Genomic DNA, 19,317 nt, shown 5'->3' with positions numbered 1-19,317 from the left:
TGTATAATTCTGTCAGCTTCTTCAGAAGTTGTATAGTTTAGCAGTGTGATTAACTGCATAGTCATCATTATGACAGTCACTCACTATTTCTAGGTTCTTATTCCCACCATACTCCACAGCTTTCTAGTAATAAAGTAGTAAGTTTTTATTTTCTTGTTTAAGTTTCTTAGGAATCAACATCCCCTAAATCTTGCCTTCCCTTTATTCTAGTTGTCTTGGACAAGGTCAAGCTAGGTCATCCTAAGACAGTATTAAAGTCCTTAGATCACAAACTTGGCTACATTCTCCTATTCTAAGGGAAATAGCCTCAAATAAAATACTAAGTTTTATCACTACTTAGATCCCAAAGGACACAAAAACATCCCCTTTAATGGGGAGGAGACTTTGTTCATTTAGAAAAGTGATCTGTCCCAACTGTAGCCACTCTATAAAAAATAAACTATGCAAGACTGAGGAGAATGTTTTTTAAAAAAATTTCTTATGAAAGACTGATAAGGCCTGCCATATACTCCACAATTGGGAAACTGGGGCCTGGATGAACTATGTGGTTGATGCAGTTGTCATTCATTGGAGAAGGCATGGTTAATTTCCCTGGATTCCTGTCTGTCTTTAAATTGACCTTGTCTCACTCTGCAACTGTGAATCTTTCTTTTAGTCATTCACTGGAATCTGAATTCCAGTCTCATCATCTTGTCCATCAGGCTAACTCTGAAAATAGCACCTATCATCACTTTTCTGACCGTGGGCTTTCTTATAGCTGTCACTAATTACTTAATGGTATTGCCCAGTTACCAAATACAGTTGCTATGAGTTCCTTGAGGGCAGGAACTGTCTCAACTTTGTATCTGAATTCTTGGCACTTAGCACAGTGCCTGACATAGTAGGCACACGCAATAAATGTTTAGTGATTAAAAAAGCATAACCTTGGACCACCATTCATAGCATAGGCCTTACTTCGAAAGCCATAAGAATGCCTATCAAGGATCATTAATTTATTCATGCTCTGTCCTCTCAGCATTCCCACATCAAGTCTTTGATAACACGTATAAATATTATTGCCTCCGTTCATTTAGATGTTGGACTTTTAATTTTGTTAAAATACTTACAGTATTTGTTGCATATTTCTTCATAAATTTTCTGAACAAAGGTGGTTCCATAAGTTTCAACTGGCTCTGTTGAGCACTCATAGTGAAAATAGGCTAGAAGACAAAAAAAGGCATGAAATTATTAACCTACACCTACTCTTCATTCTGGTAGTATGAAAAGAAAAGCAACTAAATGCCTTAACATCTCTGGGACCATTCACCCTGATAAACATTTCAGATATTTCTAGAAGGGATTCCTTTTTTTCTTTTTCTTTCTTTTTTTTTTTTGATTCCTTTATTCTTATAGGGCTTATGACTCTTTGGAGTCTGGAAGCCCTGAGTTCAAATTTGGCCTTGGGCACTTAGCTGTGTGACCCTGGGCAAGCTCCTTAACCTCTGTATGCCTCAGATTCCTTATCTGTAAAATGGGATTATAATGACACCTGTCTCCCAGATCTACTGTGAAAACTAAATGGGATAACAATTGTAAAGCACTTATCACAGTGCCTGGGACATAACATGGGCTAATTGCTTAATCCTGTCTCCTTTCCCTGTCATGTGGGTATAGAGTCTGGGCAGCTAGGTGGCTCAGTGGATAGAGCACTAGCCCTGGAGTCAGGAGGACCTGAATTCAAATCTCACCTCAGACACTTACTAGCTGTGTGACCTTGGACATGCCACTTAACCCCAATTGCCTTAAAAAACAACTGGGGCCATTTACAGTCATCCTGATATATTTGCCACTGGACCCAGATGGCTCTGGAGGAGAGAGTGAGGTCACACAGCCTTCTCTCACTTAAATCCAATTCACTGCAAGTCATGACATCACCCGAACGCCATGGTCCTCTTCAAGAATGAAGGACAAACAACAAGAACAGAGCCTGAGTTCTATCCTACTCTTCTCAGCCCCTTGAATCAAGTATAGCCAGGTCCCAATGAGCATGAACAATGAATCCTCAGAAGTGGTTGCATGTATTTAAATTTGCCCTGCATATTTCCAGCCCAATGGATATATGCAGTGAGCATCCACATAATGATCACACTCAAAGTCCTTGGATTAGTTCCTTGGTGAAAACTGAATTAGACCCATCATCCAAAGGTAAAATTCAGAGGAAAAATATCAAACAGAAATTCAGGATAAAATTGTTATTGCTCTTGAATTGGATAATTACCTGATACCCTCCCAGAGTTATCTTGACGGAGACATCCAGGGGCTGGTTGATTACCCCAGCAACAGACTTGATTAAAGACATGAAAAGGAGGGGGAACCAGACAATACAAATCAATAGGACAATGATCATGCCTCCCATGCCATACTTCACAACCTTCTTTTTCTTCTGTCCTCGGGGCTGGGGGTATCTCTGCAAGAGAAACAGATAAACAAAGTAAACATTCCACCAGTTGTGACAAGTATAAAGCTTGTGAAAATAATTATGTTGGAATCAGTACTACCCTTTGAATACTCACTCCGGATCCCCAACTTCTAATGCTGCTGGCCAACACTGTTTTACAGTTTTTTGTTCACTAATAATAGACTCATAGAGGGGGCAAAATTTTCTGTCACATCAAACCTCTTCAGGCTAGGTATGATCCCTCAGGTGAGCTCACTCTACCTCAGGTAGATGAATATCCAGATAAAAGAATTTCCTCCATTATCCCTTCTTCCCATTACACACTTTTTTATTTTTTAACTATGGATTTGAAAGCATCAACTCTATTTCCATTCATGGGACGAGATGAAAATGCAAGATGTTGGTGCTGGTTAAGAAGAATGGAAATATAGCACTTTATTAAATTCACCTATCTGTTCACAAAGCCCAAGAGTATAATGAATTATGTTCACTCTCCTGAACCTTGTGCTCAGGTAGGCAAACAGCATGAGAAAAGACTTTTCAGCCATCTGAGCCTAATCAAGCCCTAGGTAAAAATAATGATTATGAAAAGAAGAAGAAGAAGAAGAAGAAGAAGAAGAAGAAGAAGAAGAAGAAGAAGAAGAGGAAGAAGGAAGAAGGAAGAAGAGGAGGAGGAGATTGTGAGGAAATAATGGGTTTTGAGGGTCCCAGAGGCCCCCCCCCCTCCACTTGAGGGCCTAACTGCCTGACCTCTTTTGCCAGCCCAGGGTCAGTCTGGACTCTGAATAGAGACAATAGGGAGTAAAAGCACACTTACCTGAAAACCTTTCCCCTCAAAGTATCTGTCCTCTGGACTCTGACCTCGGCACTTACTGCTCATTTGAACATGTATCACCCTAAGTCCAATAAACTAATAGATTTGAATGATGCTAGCCAATTAACTTTGAGCAGTGTGTAAGGGCTACCTCTACTCTGGACCACAGGGAGCTTACACTCACTGACTCACTCTCTTAGCCTGGGATGCTGCTGGAGGCAGCCACTCAGCCCCCTCTCTTTCCCCTCTATCCTAGGTATGTAGGTAGGGCTTCTGAACTTTTTGAGCCATGTGCTCTTTCTTTACTAACATTTAATATGATTTAATAAATACTTAATGCCCCAAACTGATACTAAAGCCTCTAATTTATAAGTAGCAATATATTAGAAACCCCAACTAAAGTTCCCTAAAACCTAGAACAGAGACAGGCACTTCCATAAAATTTCAAACGACACAAGGAGGGCTAGCCAGATGGCTCCTCACTGGGTAGAATTCTGGGCCTGGAATCATGAAAACTACCGTGCAAATCTGGCCTCAGACACTTCCTAGTTGTGTGACCCTGGACGAGTCACTTAACATGTTTGCTTTAATCCACTGGAGAAGGACATGGTAAATCACACATATATATTTTCCAAGAAAACTTCATGGATAATATGGTCCATGGAGTCATGCAAAGTCAGACACTATTGAAGGACTAAATAACAACAACAACAAAGTAGTAGTAGCATTTATAAGTACTTAAAGCTTACAAAGCCCTTCACAAATATGTCATATGGGTGAGGGAAGAAAAAAAAAGAAGTTAACATGATAACTTCATTATATATTTAAAAGAAATGGCAAGTTATACATAATAGATTTGCAATTTTATGTGCAATCATCTTTTTATTATATTGTTATGAAATGCATATTTTGTTCCATAAATTAGAATAAATTTTAATTTAAAAAATTCAACCCAGGTACCTGTTCCTTCATGAAGCTTTAAGACTATGATCTGAAATACCTCAAACCCTGTCATCCTTATTTCATAGATCTATATATCATAGGGTTTTGTGTGTGTGCGTGTATACAGATATTTATAGAGAGATAGATATGACTTTTTCTTCTATTTGATTTTCAAATCCTTGAGAATAAGATATATATATATATATATATATATATATATATATATATATATATATATATATGTCCCTAGTGTCTAACAATGGGGCTACTTGAACTTAGATTGAATTCAATTATAGCTAGTCATTCAGTGTTGCTGGAATATAGATTGAGAAGAGAGTAATGTAAAATAGGTCTGAACACCTAGTTGTGGAAGCCTTTTGCAAACCGCAAAACTATTTATTTTCAGTTATGTCTAAAGGAGATGGAAGTCAACTAGGCCAATATAAAATTCAACTCTCAGGGTAATGATAGGTGATGAATTCTGGTCAAGATTTTAAAGGTCAGATTTTTCTTTTTTGGCTTTCACTCTACCTGTGGGGACTCTGATTCTTGGGCATCTGTGAACTGGAACTGGAAGTATGCAAACTGCCAAGGTGGTGCTGGAAGTCTAGCTGGCAGGGATGATGGAGACACATGCCAGACACCCGCAGAAAATGTTAGTGAGCACCTGACTATGTTGCTTGGAGCAGGTAGCTAGTTTTGGTATCTCAGGGGCAGATTCTTCTTGCTGATGACTAGAAATTAAGAATAGTTACTCTAGTGGAGAACATTTGTCTGGCTTGTTAACCAGGAACTGGATAGTGGTGAGATTTCTTTCTCCTCTAGGGATTTTGAAAGTGGGTTGCTAGAGAGTGCTTCCTTTAAAAGTTATATTAGTAAACCTAGTAAACACTGAGTAAAAGACTGAGGCAGAAAGAGCAGATGGAGATTTCAGATTTCATTATGCTCCTTGGAAGTTTAAAATTCAGTATTGTTAATATTGTTTTCTGTAGTTATTCCCCATTATGAATTCAATGTAATTTATGTTAAGTCCAAAAATAATTCATAATGATTTATGCTTTCTCTCATCTCTTTTGAGCTTCTAATCTTCCCAACTTCCCAAATGTGACCAGAAAAAGTATATGCATTCATGTATAAATATAATTGTATATTATATAATAATATAACTATAAATGTATCAATATAAGTATATATTACATATATACGATGTCACTTAAATACTAAATTAAAAGTATTTAAGGGGTCAGCGAGGTGGCACAGTGGATAAAGCACTGGCCCTCGATTCAGGAGGACCTGAGTTCAAATCTGGCCTCAGACACTTGATACGTACTCCCTGGGCAAGACACTTAACCCTCATTGACCCATCAAAAAAAATTTTTTAAATAAATTAAGTGTAAAATAAATTAAAATTAAAATGAACAACAAATTAAATAGCTTATTAATTTAAACATTATAGTAAGATACAGAAAATAAGATGAAAAATTAAAATACATAAGTATCTAAATATGTAAAACATATACAATTATGTCAATGAGTTATGTTAATTAAATTATATATGTGTATATATATGTATATGTGTGTATATACACACATAGACACACACACCTATGGAGGAAGTTCCTGAAAAAGAAGTTCTACCATGATCCATTTAAAGGGAATGAATGGTCAAACTGACTTGGAATATAGTTCAAAATGGGAAGAATCTTTGATCTGGTCTTAGAGCATCTCAGTATGAATCCCAATTCTGCTACACTGTGTGAGCAAAGTTATTTAACATGTCTGAGCCCGTTTCCCCATCTATAAAATAAGGATATGGGATTAGATGATGTCTAGGATACATTCCACCTCTAGGTTCTATGATTCTATGTAATAAGAGTAGTACTATAGATCAGATTCACACTTGAGGTACAAATTGCACTAGATGGCCTTGGAGGTCCTTTCAACCCTTTTATGAAATGTATGATTGCAAACTTTTAGCTATATGATCAACCTTATACTATTAAAAATAAATTTGTGGTGATAATTTAAAGTCATTTATTATGATAACAGTAACAGATTATACCTATATACCTTTTTTATTCTTATAAAATACTTTACTCATGGTATTGATTTGATTACGAGGGAGGGCTGCAGAGATGCTAGTTTTGAAATGTCTTGATGTATGAGAAAGAAAGAACACGAGAAGGACAACTGACCTCAGTGCTGTCACAGGGATTTATAGGGAACCAATGGTGACTAGCTTCAGACACCAAAAGGGGAGTGAGGGATCAGAGGGCAAGTGAAGTTGCAGCCAATCACATCTCAGAGTAACTACTATTCAAACAGCTGAGACTATCTGTCCTGCTTTCAGTCTCCACAGGTATACCCTGGAACTTATATAATAATAGCTAACATTTATATAATATGTGCCAGATACTGTGCTTTATAAATATTATCTCATTTGGTGTTCAAAACAATCCTGGGAAGTAGGTATAATTATTATTATCCCCATTTTACAGATAAGGAAACTGAGGCAAATAGTGGTTAAGGCACATGCCTAATATCATGCAACTAGTAAGTGTCTGAGGCTGAATTTGAACTCCGGTCTTCTTGATTCCAGGCTTTATGCTCTATCCATGGCACCACCTAGCTTCCTTATATTGATATAGTTCCTCAATGACTCTGCCTCAATTAAATCTAATTCACTTGAAAGTCAAGACATCACCCTGTGATTCCACTGGTCCTCTTTGAAAATGAAGGGCAAAAAATAACAAAATACGTGGCAAATAAGCATGAATTTAATTTCTGATGAGAAATTTTCAGTAACTTGCCTTACTTAAAAAGGACTGAAGGCCTCGAATTTATAGTCACAACTCCTAGCTCAACCTGTTACCTGAGCAGGAAACCTCTCTACCATACCTCTAATGAATGAGTGGCCACCCAGTCTCTAATTGAAGATCCCCAGTGATGGGGAACTCACTACCTCATGAGGCAGCCAATTATACTTTTGGACAGCTCCATCTAGTTGAGTTCCCAGTTCGGTGTCAAGGCCTCCATTTCACTGCATAGGGGGAACAGGTTGTGCTAGTAATTCAGTTTAATTAAATATATTTATTAAGCATGCACTATGTGCAAGACATTGCTCATTCCGTGGACACTGTTCTCAAGGAGTTTATAATCTAATGATAGAGAATGTATGTATGTATCTATGTGTATAGATAACGGATGCAAGAAGAAATGTAATAAGTATAAAAGAACTATCCAGGTAAAGTGTTATGAGAAATTAGAGATGAGAACATTTACACTCAGTTGGAAGTAGAAGGTAATGGGGAGATTTTAAGGAAAGCTTCAGCCTTATAGTTCTCTAGAGAGAAATATCTAAATATGGACCAGAGGGGTAGGTATGGTGTAGAGTAAATCTGCTAGGGAATCAGATATTTCAGGCAGACTGCATGTTTTGTAGGACAAGCTAAGTTTTGTCACAATATATTTCACTGTGTCATTGTTAGGAGCTTTCTCAAAATATGCATAAGGGTATTTTTGTTATTTACTTCTAAGTGTCAGCCTTCCTTTGGGAAGATAAATGAATTGATATTGTTTGCTAGAGAATGTCTACACTCACATGCATATCCATCTATGTTAATAAACAAGGCCCCATTTCCTTAATATGATACCAGCATCTATGAGTATAAGAAGTTCATTGCCTCCAGAACATTCATAAATAGAATACCAAGGGACAACTGTAAGCAGCAATCTGAAAAAGATTCTCTCCTTACATTTGGGAAAAGAGCCCAAGGCTACTTTCCAGGTAAAGACCAGGACATTTAGGGTTAGAAATAACTCTCCAGAAATATTGTGGCTGTACTAATTCTTTATTATTTTTGTATACCTAGCCGCTTTGAGAATTTTTATTTTTGTTTTCTATTTTGCAATCCATAAAACCAGTCAAAAAAGGAACCCTGTCTCCCCAGCCCTAACACCTCCACAGCAACTGGAATTGTGGATAAAAGGCTTTAATTGGTAAGCAACTTTAAGTGGGACTGATTCACAGATATACAGCCTTAAATGATTAATGTGTGTGTGTGTGTGGGGGGCATGCCTGTGCACACAAGTGTACACACAGCAGGGATTTAGAGTGCTCACAGTCTATATGACCCAAATGAACCAGATTGTGGGCTGAAGCTTAACACTTTCTATTGCTCTTTTACCAGATTCATCATCCATAAATAAAAGAATATTGACACAAGGATTTACAGAATCATAAAACTGAAAATCTAGTATTTCTTCCATTGTGATAACTGTGTAATCACTCAACTAATCAATAAGCATTTCCTAAGTACTATTATGTATGAGGAGCATGACAGGTGCTAGAAATACAAAGACAAAACATAAACAATCCCTTCTCTCAAAGAGTATAAAACTAATAGTAATTAGGGTTAGAGGTAAGACTAAGGTTTTTTTTAGCCTTTGTTCACCAGGATGAGACCTGGTGACATTCTATATCTTATTATATATTTGTTTGGTATGATTATTGCAGTTACTCATAGTCTTTATTTCCTCCTTTAAATTTCTCCTTTAAAATAAAAGCAGACTGAAAATTAGATATTTAGCAAAAGCCCCTTATTAATTTTTCATCTGCAATCTAGAAGATAACCAGTACATTGGCTGGACTTATTATGGAGGATTTATGGTAGGGCATGGGCAAAGGTCAAACAGGATGGGAAGGCATTGATCAAAATTAGAGGGAGGATGTACTTCACTGAGATCAGAGATTCATCATTCAAAAATGAACAGCTGTAGATATTTACCTTACCAACATATGTGTATTTGCTGTGGTTCTATTGATAGTAGAGTTGCTAGGAACTGTCCAGGAGATTTAAAAATTGTCCCACATCAAAGTGTGGATTAGTATAAAAGGATCATGAATTAAGAACACAAGTTCTAACTTTTCTGCCACAGCATTCCCTCCCTTTCCCAAATGCACCATTTTGAAAACTGTTGCACCATTTCCCCCTCCTATATGAATCTATTATGTCCTTTAAAAAATTCAGGACATAATTGACTAAGCAATCAAGCATCTGGAGGCTATTTTGGACAAAGGTAATATAGAATAAATCCAGAATTCCCAATTCATATGGATTGGAGATCCTTAATTGACATTAATGAGACATTAACAAGCTTTAATACTAGTTGTCTCCTTTTGCTCTGATTTAAGTTAGCCATGAAATTGGCAGTTTCATATTTTTTTTTTCATGATAAACGTTCAGTTTCTGACTTAAAAGGGTTTGGGATCATGCCATTCTTATAGGTTTCTTACTTTTTCAGATTCCCGCCAACACTTAAGAATGAATATGTGAGCATAAATATCTTCTACACAGATCCAGCTGGAAAGGCTCAGAGTGGTGTCTGTCCACACCCAGTCCATCACGGCTCTCAATTCAGTCAAAAATGGAACCAGTCGGAACCTGACAAAGAGTCATATTTTGTTAGAAAAATAGAAATTATAAATCTTCTGTATAGTTTATTTTAATTCAGGAGCTTAACCAGTTCCTTGGAATTTCAAACCTCATGCTAGGATAACATAAACCAAAGCAAATAAGATTTCGTGCAATAAGTTTAGGAAATGATCATTCTTTTATCTTCAAGATCCTATTAAATTTTCACACAAGAGTTATCATTTTCCATGAGTCTTTCACAGATCTTAGGAGTCAGAAGGAATCTTAATTCACCTTCACATCATTTTAATAACCAAAGGTTTCTCCTTGAATTTGATGCCCAATTCACTTCTTTATGGATACGCTCATTTATGATAGTCAGAGGTTTGGTGAATTTGCTACAGGATGAATCAGAATGTGCGAAGATGTATTTAAACAAATTAAATTGCTCAGTGTTAAGAAAGTGTCACCTGGAGCTGAATATAGCAAGTCAAGCATCTGCTAATGTTAGAAGGTTAAGGGATTCAACTTTTCCTGAACCAGACTCGGCATGGTAGCAAGAGACACAACTATTCAACAGGAGTCATTCCACAGTATATTGACTATCAGAACTCTGTAGCAGAGTGATATTTTAAAAACACATGTACTACTAATTGTTCATCAAATAACATTTGGCGATGATTGAGTCAGATCCTTCCCTGTGCTCAAAAGGAATCATATGGATTGGAGATCCTTAATTGACATCAATGGGATATTAACAAGCTTTTATGCTAATTGTCTTCACTTGCCCTGACTCCTTAGCCATTAAATTGGCAGTACTCCATATCTTTCATGATAAAGTCAGTGTATAATCCCCAATAGAGGTTGGGATTATGCCATTCTTATTGGTTTCTTCCTTTTTTCTGATTTCCTGTAATACATATCAACTAAAGAAAAGTACTTTGGGGGGTGAAAAAAAATAACATTGAATGATATCTTTGGCAATATGCCTCCCTGAGGACCTAAGTTATAACTAGGGAGAGATGTAGGCAAAGAATATTTAGTATGAAAGAATATTAACCATGGATGCCAAAAGACTTGTACTATAGAAGAGGAGAAAATAATTGAGCTCACATGACCTAGCAATTACCTCTGTCCCTCACTTCCTACACTCCCTTGAAGTACACCTAATTTTGCTTCTCAGAAACTGGACTTTAAGACAAAAAGATGGAAATTCAATTAAGATAATATACTTATATTCAACTCAATATAGATAAGAATATCTTCCATGTGTTTTCTTGGGTACTTAGTTATCCTTTACAGAGAAGGTATAGAATTTTATTGCCATAGATTACATAGGATAATACAAAGATAATGTACTGTCCAAGTGCAAGTAGCACCTACATTGATAAGATCACAGATAAGTACAAAATAAAGACCTATTTTCCTATGCCTTTTCTAAAATCATAAAATAGTTATGTACTGAACTCCTGCCTCATACCCCCAGTAGGGTTATTGACCTGAAAACCGTTCCTCTCTGAAAGATGAGATTAAGATTGAGAGCACTTACCCTTGAAATAAGAAGAGGTTGACATAATTATAACTTTTGGTGAGGAAGTTTCCCAGTACCCGAGTTGGATAGCCACAGCGAATCTGGTAGGCAGACAGGCCAAAATAAACACATTTCACAAAATACCAAAGCTGAGCAACCAGGTTCTGGCTGAATTTCCTAGAATGAAAAATATATCGAAAAATGTAGGAGCAATACACTCTGTTGGCCTAGGTGCTAAACATCAGGAAGTCAGAGATCTTTTAAAGTACTGAAGACAGCTTTTTTATGAAGTCTTCCAGATCTGCGGATCCAGAGAACTTTACTGCAAAGTTTATGCATGTTCTAACTCTCAATGAGGAATGCAGTGTAATCACTAGAAATGGAAAAATGATTTTATGAAGTTACAATATGGTTTCAAACAAGATGATGAGGTCTTTTTTTTTTTTTTTACAATCTTTGGATGAATGTTGGATTTTGTGGAAATCTTAAACCTGAGCAATAAAATAAATTTTGCAAAACAAAGGAAAACAGGAAATGATGATTGGGCAAGATCTTAGGTCACTCTCCTCTGTGACTAATGTGTTTTATTCAAGAGATTCTCCCTACCTCCCCCAACTCCCAAGTTTTTTTTCTTTAAATAGCATTTTTGCATGTTCCGTTGTGCATATTAATCCTATAAAACTAAACTTACAAGGAGAGGAAGGGCTGTTTTTAAAAATTTAAACTTTGGTCATAGGATGTAGAATTGGGAGTGAAGGCCACTCATGATATTTAGAGGATGCTAAACTCTGAGAGGTTCTGTTTTTTCTCATTCTACTTGTAACAAATATTTAAAACAGAAATTATTTTATTTTTCATCCTGAAGTTTATAGGGTTTGCTATCTGTAATAATCTATAATTCCATGAAGGATAATGAAAAATTTAATTAATGTAGAAGCCTGAATCCTGTCTTTTTCCCATTTAAGATTTCTATGACAAGCAGTATTTCTATGCATTTCATTCTTACTAAATTATACTTTTCTTGAGACCCAGGAAAATGTCTTCATTATCTTTGTAGCATGTAGAGAACCTAACATTGCCTTTTACCTGAAAGACACTCAATAAAAATTTTTTGAAATATGAACTTACTCTTAAAAAATAATAAACATTTTTATTTATAGTATTTTTTTTTGGGGGGAGGCAATGAGGGTTAAGTGACTTGCCCAGGGTCACACAGCTAGTTAAGTGGCAGGTGTCTGAGGCCAGATTTGAACTCAGGTCCTCCTGAATCCAAGGCTGGTGCTTTATCTACTGTGCCACCTAGCTGCCCTCTTATTTATAGTTTTGAATTCCAAATTTTATTATTCCTTCCCTCTCTCTTCTCCCCCCTCCCTGAGGCAGTAAGCAGTCAAACATATGGGTTATGCATGTACAGTTATGTAAAACATTAGCATATTAGTCATTTTGTACAAGAAAACTTGAATAAAAGAAAAAAATGAAAGTGAAAAATAGCATGCTTCAGTCTGTGTTCCATCAATATAAGCCTACCCTTATAAGAGATATTTATCAGGTTATGAATTCAAGATGATCCTATATTTCTTCCAAGTACTATATTACAGTTGATAGCCTCAATCTGATTCTTTCCTTCCATTTATTCCTTCTTGTTGTGCATAGATTTATTCATGCTACTCCTATCGTTAAAAATTTTAGATGCCTCTTAAGACTCTACAGTGTTTAATTCAGAAAGATTCAAATTTCTTTGCCTAATATTTAACACCATGCATGAGATAGTATGAAGCTGCATTTCTAGTCTTTTACCATTATGTCCTAACACATACTTTATATTCCAGCCAAATTGGACTTTGTACCCACTGAAGAATGGCCTCTAAAGTTTCAAGGGTTATAGAATAAGTAGGCTAGTCTTTTCTTTGCCTTTGATCATTTGATCCCTATGCCTGAAATGTCCTCCTTTCCACATTTCATTCAGTGAATTCTTTGACAGGTAAATTCAAATGTCATCTTCTCTATGAAGGCTTTCTAGAATTTTCCCATTAACAACCTTCTTTTCTGAACTCAACTTACATCCCGATAATACATTTGCTATCTATTGGTCACTGTGCCTTATTTGGCCATATTGACCTTTCTTTACTAGACATTCTACACTCCATGTCCCATCATTGTATTTTTGCACTGGCTGTTAGCATTCAACTTCCTTTAAACCCGTACCTCTTGAAGTCCCTCTCTTCCTTTAAGACACAGCTCAAGCCCCATTTTCACAAAGATGTTCCTCATCCTCCCAACTTTTATTACCCTCTATCCCAATTATTTTTATTTAATTCCTTTGGAAGTATTTGTAGTTATTCATTTTATACTCATTATCTCTCTCTCTCTCTCTGTCTCTGTTTCTCTTCACCCCCCCCACCCCTTCCCTCTCACCCTCTATCTTACTGCTAGGTGGTAGAATGGACAGAGCATTATATCTGATGTCAGGAAGAACTGAGTTAAAATCCTGTCTTGGATATTTACTGAGCAGGTCATTGAACTTCCAACTGCCTTAGTTTCTTCATCTGTAAGATAGGGATAATAATAGTGGCTATCTCAAAGTGTTGTGAGGATTAAGTAAGATAAAATTTGTAAAGCACTTGGCTAACCTTTTTTTTAAAAGAGGAACTAGAGCAGAATTTATTGTGCTATAGAGATTTTAGTTTTTTTCCCCATTTATTTAGAATTTTATTTTTCCCAAATTATATGTAAAAACAAATTTTAGCATCAATTTTTAAAACTTTGCATTCCAAATTCTCTTCCTCCCTCCCTCCCCCACCCCACCTTTAAGAACTCAAGCAATCCAATATAAGTTATACATTTGTAGTCATGCAAAACATTTCCACATTAGTCAGGTTGTGAAAGAAAACAGACAAAAAATTTTAGAAAAAGAAACTAAAAAAATATGCTTCAATCTATATTTAGATATCATTAGTCCTTTCTCTGGAGATGGATTGCATTTTTCATAAGTCCTTCAGAGTTATCTTGGATCACTGTATTGCTGAAAATAACTAAGTCATTCACTGCAGGTCATGTTACAATATTGCTGTTATTTTGTATATAGTACATTTCACTTTGCATCAGTTCATGTAAGCCTTTCCAGGTTAATCTGAGAGCAACCTGAAAATCATTTCTTATAGCACAGTAGTGTTCCATCATAGTCTAATCCCACAGTTTGTTCATCTATTCCCCAATTGATGGGCATCTCCTCAATTCAGATTTCAACATTTTGTTGTTGGCTTTTTTATCTCTTTTTGGATACCAAACTACTAGTGGTACTAGTAGGTCAAAAAAGTATTCATAGTTTTTAGCCCTTTGGCCATTGTTCCAAATTACTCTACAGAATGTTTGAATCAGTTTACAACTTTACCAAGAGTATATTGATGTCTCATTTCTCCCATATCCCCTACAACATTTGTCATTTTCTTCTGCTGTCCTATTATCCAATCCATTAGGTATGAGGTAGTACCCCAGAATTGTTTTGACCTGCATCTCTCCAATCAATAGTGAGTTAGAGCATTTTTTTAAAAATATGGATATAGGTAGCTTTGATTATTTCATCTGAAAACATCATGTCTTTTGATCATCTATCAATTAGGGAATGGTTCTTATTTTAACAAATTGACCCAATTTTCTATGTGTTTGAGAACTGAGGCCTGTTAGATAAACTTGATTCAATTTTTTTTTCACATTTACTTTTGCAAACTGTATTTTCCTCCATCTTATTCCCTTCCCATGACATTTACTATATTTTCTATCTTCTTTCACCTGATGTCTCCTCAAAAGTGTTTCGCTTTTGACTGCCCCCTCCCTCAATCTGCCCTACCTACTTTCATGCAGGATAAGATAGATTACTATACCCAATTGAGTGTGTATGTTATTCCCTCTTTGAGCCAATTCTGATGACAGTAAAGCTCACTCACTCTTCAGCATCTTTCCCATCTTCCCATCCACTCCATAAGCTTTTTCTTGCTTCTTTTATGTGAGATACACATAAAAAAGTTAATCAGCAAAGTCAATCCAATAATTTCCAATATTATCCTCCCAAGCAGGGGGCCTCCTGGGCATCCCAAAATCCATTACCCTCTCATACTCCTCTTTGTCTAGTTCCAGAAGTAGCTGCTACTGCAGCTGATTCAGAGGCTTCTGAGGCCTGGTTCACTGGGGCTGGGGCTGCAGCACTGGGCTGTGCACCACTCTTACCACCGTACAACAAACCTTTCCTGCCGACCTTCTAAGTTGTCTTTGGCTGGAAAATGATTTCACCCTGTCCTTTTGTGGGTTCTGCTGCTCCAGGAATTGTCTTATGGCATTATTTGATGGTATTTGGAGGGGTCTTGGGGAGACCTCAGTCAAGTCACTGCCTTTCCTCTGTCATCTTGGCTCCACCTCTGCACTTTGCAAAACTTAAAGCACTATGCGAATGCTAGTTACACACACACACACACACACACACACACACACGTACAAAGATTGAAACAATTCCTATCTGCAATGGCAGAGTTAAATAAGGAGATAATGATACAAGTGTGCATACACACATATACAATTGTTTCATATACACATAAAGATACACACACATATATATATAGAGAGAGATAGTATATATACATATTTGGTGCATGTATAATATATTTGATATGTCTTCATATATTATATATATACATATATGTGTATATATACATATATGTGTATATATATATATATATATATATATATATATATATATATATATATATATATATTTGGCCTTTATATAGGCATATACTTGTTACATATGCACATATACTTGGTGTGTACATATTTGTTACCTATACATGTATACTCAGAATGTAGGTGTGTGTTGTTATTCAGTTGTTCAATCAAGTCCAATTCTTCATGGCCTGATTTTATGGAGTTTTCTTGGCAAAGATCCTGGAATGATTTGCCATTTCCTTCTCCAGTGGATTAGGCAAACAAAGGTTAAATGACTTGCCCAGGGTCACAGAACTAGTGAGTTTATGAAGCTGGATTTGAATTCAAGTCTTCCTGACAACAGACCCAGCATTCTATTCACTGAGTCACCTAGCTGCCGCCATGTGTGCATGTCTATGTGTGTGGTATGTATGTATGTGGATGTGTTTGTATATGAATGTATATGTACACACAATATTTGTTTTTATAAATACTTGGTTATATATTAATATAGAAAACAATAACAATGTACATGTATATATATATTTAATGTATAGATTTATTATACATACATGTATACTTAGTATATATTATAATTATATTGTACATAAGTATACATTATATATTTATATACATGCATATGTGTGTATGTATATATGTATGCATGTAACTTAAAACTGCATTAAGGCTTTTAGAACACCAAGTCAGTTAATCAGACTGCATCTATATACCTGCACATATTCTAATGAATGGAAGAGACAATAAATATAATTGGGGGAGGCAACAGGTACACATATGTACACATAAACACATATATACTTAAATGTATGTGTATACAGATATACACATGTACTACAAGTTTTCTCTCTCATTCCTTGAAAGAAGGAATTTCTTTTTCTTTTCTTTTTTTTTCTTTTTGCAGGGCAATGCAGGTTAAGTGACGTGTCCAAGGTCACACAGCTAGTATGTGTCAAGTGTCTGAAGTCATATTTGAACTCAGATCCTCCTGAATCCAGGGCCAGTGCTTTATCCACTGTGCCACCTAGCTGCCCCTGGAAGGAATTTTTTTTCTTTGTACTTGTATTCCTAGTGTCTACCACAGTGCCTGAAATATAATAGATGTTTAATAACTTGTTAATTTAATGATCCTCTAGTAGAGTCCCCTTCTACTGGATCAGGTCATGTGTAATCTAAGCTTTGTCCCCCACAGTGACTAACACTCTCTTTGCACATAGTAGGTGGTTAGTGGACGGTTTCTGAATAACTGAATGAACTCATGAATCTAGGTTGATATCTACAGAGTAAATCATATATCTTAAAAGAACATTAAATGTTTTGTCTTTGAGCCACCAATGAATTAAAATTTTGATGGCAATATCTGAAAGAAGAGGAAAAATCAATTTTTCCTGTCAACAGGTTACAAATGCATGGTTCAGAACTGTAAGACACTGGATTTTGGCTGAGTGACAGCTTGGCATTAAAGTCAGAGAGGTCCCTAACCCTAGTATATTATGGATGAAGTATTCTGAAATAAAGTCATAAACACTTTAAAGCCTATGTTAACTTGGAACACAAATAATGTAGGGAAAGTGGAAAGAATTAAAAAAAAATCTTTACCTCTCAGTCACACCTGGCAAGATGAAGAACATCCAGAAGTGTATTCCAAACACTAGAATGACCTGGAAAATCACCTTTCCCAAAACAGTCTTTCGGAGATATAATGCTCGGTCAACTACCATGGTTCCAAATTGAATGAGCACCATTACCAAAAATGCCTCGGGGACCTGGTCCTCTGACAGTGAAGATGTGATGTCTGCTGCTGCTGAGTGTTTCTGGATAAGACAGATTAAAATGACATCCAAATGAAATTTCCCCGGTTAAGGAAACTCACTTTCCATAAGGATATGCTAAACAAGTATAAGAGCAAAACCTACCCCAAAAGCCCAAAAGCCAAACACAATGATGATGAAGTCCACGGTGTCAGCAAGAAACATCAGAACATACACATCAGTCACAGCACTGTAGTCTGGGTGGATGAGGTTATAAAAGAACTGTTGGATGGGTACATATATCTGGAGGGTCCTGAAAAGCAAGCACCACATTCTCACTCATGTCAAGAAGATCATAATGGGTAGAACCATGGCATTATATACGGTTAGTCTCAGCTTTAGCCCTTTGTTTTTCTACTGTAGCCAGGAATTTTCATTGACTTCCATCTGTAAATCCCTATATAGTCACACTTGAGCTTTGATCCCTTCAAATAAGAGCTCTTCGGATAAGAAAAAAAGAAAACTTCTATTGTCAAAGTCCTTCTTGGTGTTGGAACCTCACATTGGTTCTTCTCTTTCTGGGGTTGTAGTGTGTAGAGAACTGAAGTTAGGAAGTTCTGAATTCAAATCAAACCTCACACATGACCCCAGGCATGTAACAACCTTTCTTAGTCACAGTTTCCTCATCTTTAAAATGGGGATAATAATAGCACCCACCTCCCAGGATTTCTGTGAGGAATAAATAAAATTATATGAGTAAAACATATCACAAAGCTTTAAGTGAATTATATTAGGTATTTGTTATTTTAGCTACCATGGTTCTTATGGTTTCTGAGTAGGTACCTATATTCCTGATCATCCTCTTTGTTTTATCTCTCAGAACTTGGAATTTCTAACTTCCTGTCTGTCTGCTTAGTCTCTGATCTACCATGTCATTCAGTCATTTCTGTAATGTCCAATGTTTTGTGACCCCATTTGGGGTTTCCTTGGCAAAGATATTGGAATGATGTGCCATTTTCTTTTGCAACTCATTTTACAGATGAGGAACCTGAGATAAGCAGGGTTAAGTGACTTGTCCAGGGTCACACAGCTAGTAAGTGTCTGAGACTAGAGGTCTTCCTGATGCTATTCATTGAATCACCTAGCTGCCTAATCTATTGTCTACAATGACACTATTTTCATATTTGGAATTAATTAAATTCTTCAGAGAGTTACAGAATTTTGGAGTTGAAAGAAACTCAACAGCCATCTAGTCCAATCCAGGCCCCAGAAGAATCCTCACTTGCTTAACAAGTGATCATCTGATCCTTGATTGGTGACTTTCAATAAGAGGAAGTCCTCTGCCTCTTGAGGAAGCCTGTTCTGCTTTTGGATAGCTCTAAAGGTTAAGAATACCAGACAGAGGGTTAATTTTCCCAGAGGGGAAAATTATAGGTGAGCTCTAGTTCTGGCCATATTCATCAGATGATAAATCATCCATCCTCCAAATAATTTGAGAATTTTTTTTACTTCTATTGGGACTAAGGAAATAATGAATTTTGATAAATACACTGAGGAGTAGAATTTTTGACACATAGAAATTCCTGTAAGCTGTCTGTGCATTACAACTGCGCTCCTTACAAATCAATGAGTCACAAAAGTTTAAGAAAATTATTTGAGATATGTTTCAATGGTCTGGTAACAAGTCTGACTTAAAACCCACTAAAAAACTATGG

General features: G+C 36.3%; 1 protein-coding gene across 1 annotated transcript in view; it reads right to left on the bottom strand.

Moving 5' to 3' along the window:
* Nucleotides 1-19,317, bottom strand: part of PIEZO2 (piezo type mechanosensitive ion channel component 2) — a 563,847-nt gene that overhangs the window by 14,860 nt on the left and 529,670 nt on the right. Inside the window, 6 exon segments of the mRNA XM_043975076.1 lie at nucleotides 1,107-1,199; nucleotides 2,258-2,446; nucleotides 9,490-9,637; nucleotides 11,157-11,315; nucleotides 17,451-17,665; nucleotides 17,768-17,915. Of these exon segments, the coding sequence (XP_043831011.1) occupies nucleotides 1,107-1,199; nucleotides 2,258-2,446; nucleotides 9,490-9,637; nucleotides 11,157-11,315; nucleotides 17,451-17,665; nucleotides 17,768-17,915 (952 nt within the window).

The sequence above is a fragment of the Dromiciops gliroides genome, chromosome 1, assembly GCF_019393635.1.
Source record: "Dromiciops gliroides isolate mDroGli1 chromosome 1, mDroGli1.pri, whole genome shotgun sequence".
Classification (NCBI taxonomy): domain Eukaryota; kingdom Metazoa; phylum Chordata; class Mammalia; order Microbiotheria; family Microbiotheriidae; genus Dromiciops; species Dromiciops gliroides.
This window is presented reverse-complemented; position numbering and strand designations above follow the sequence as displayed.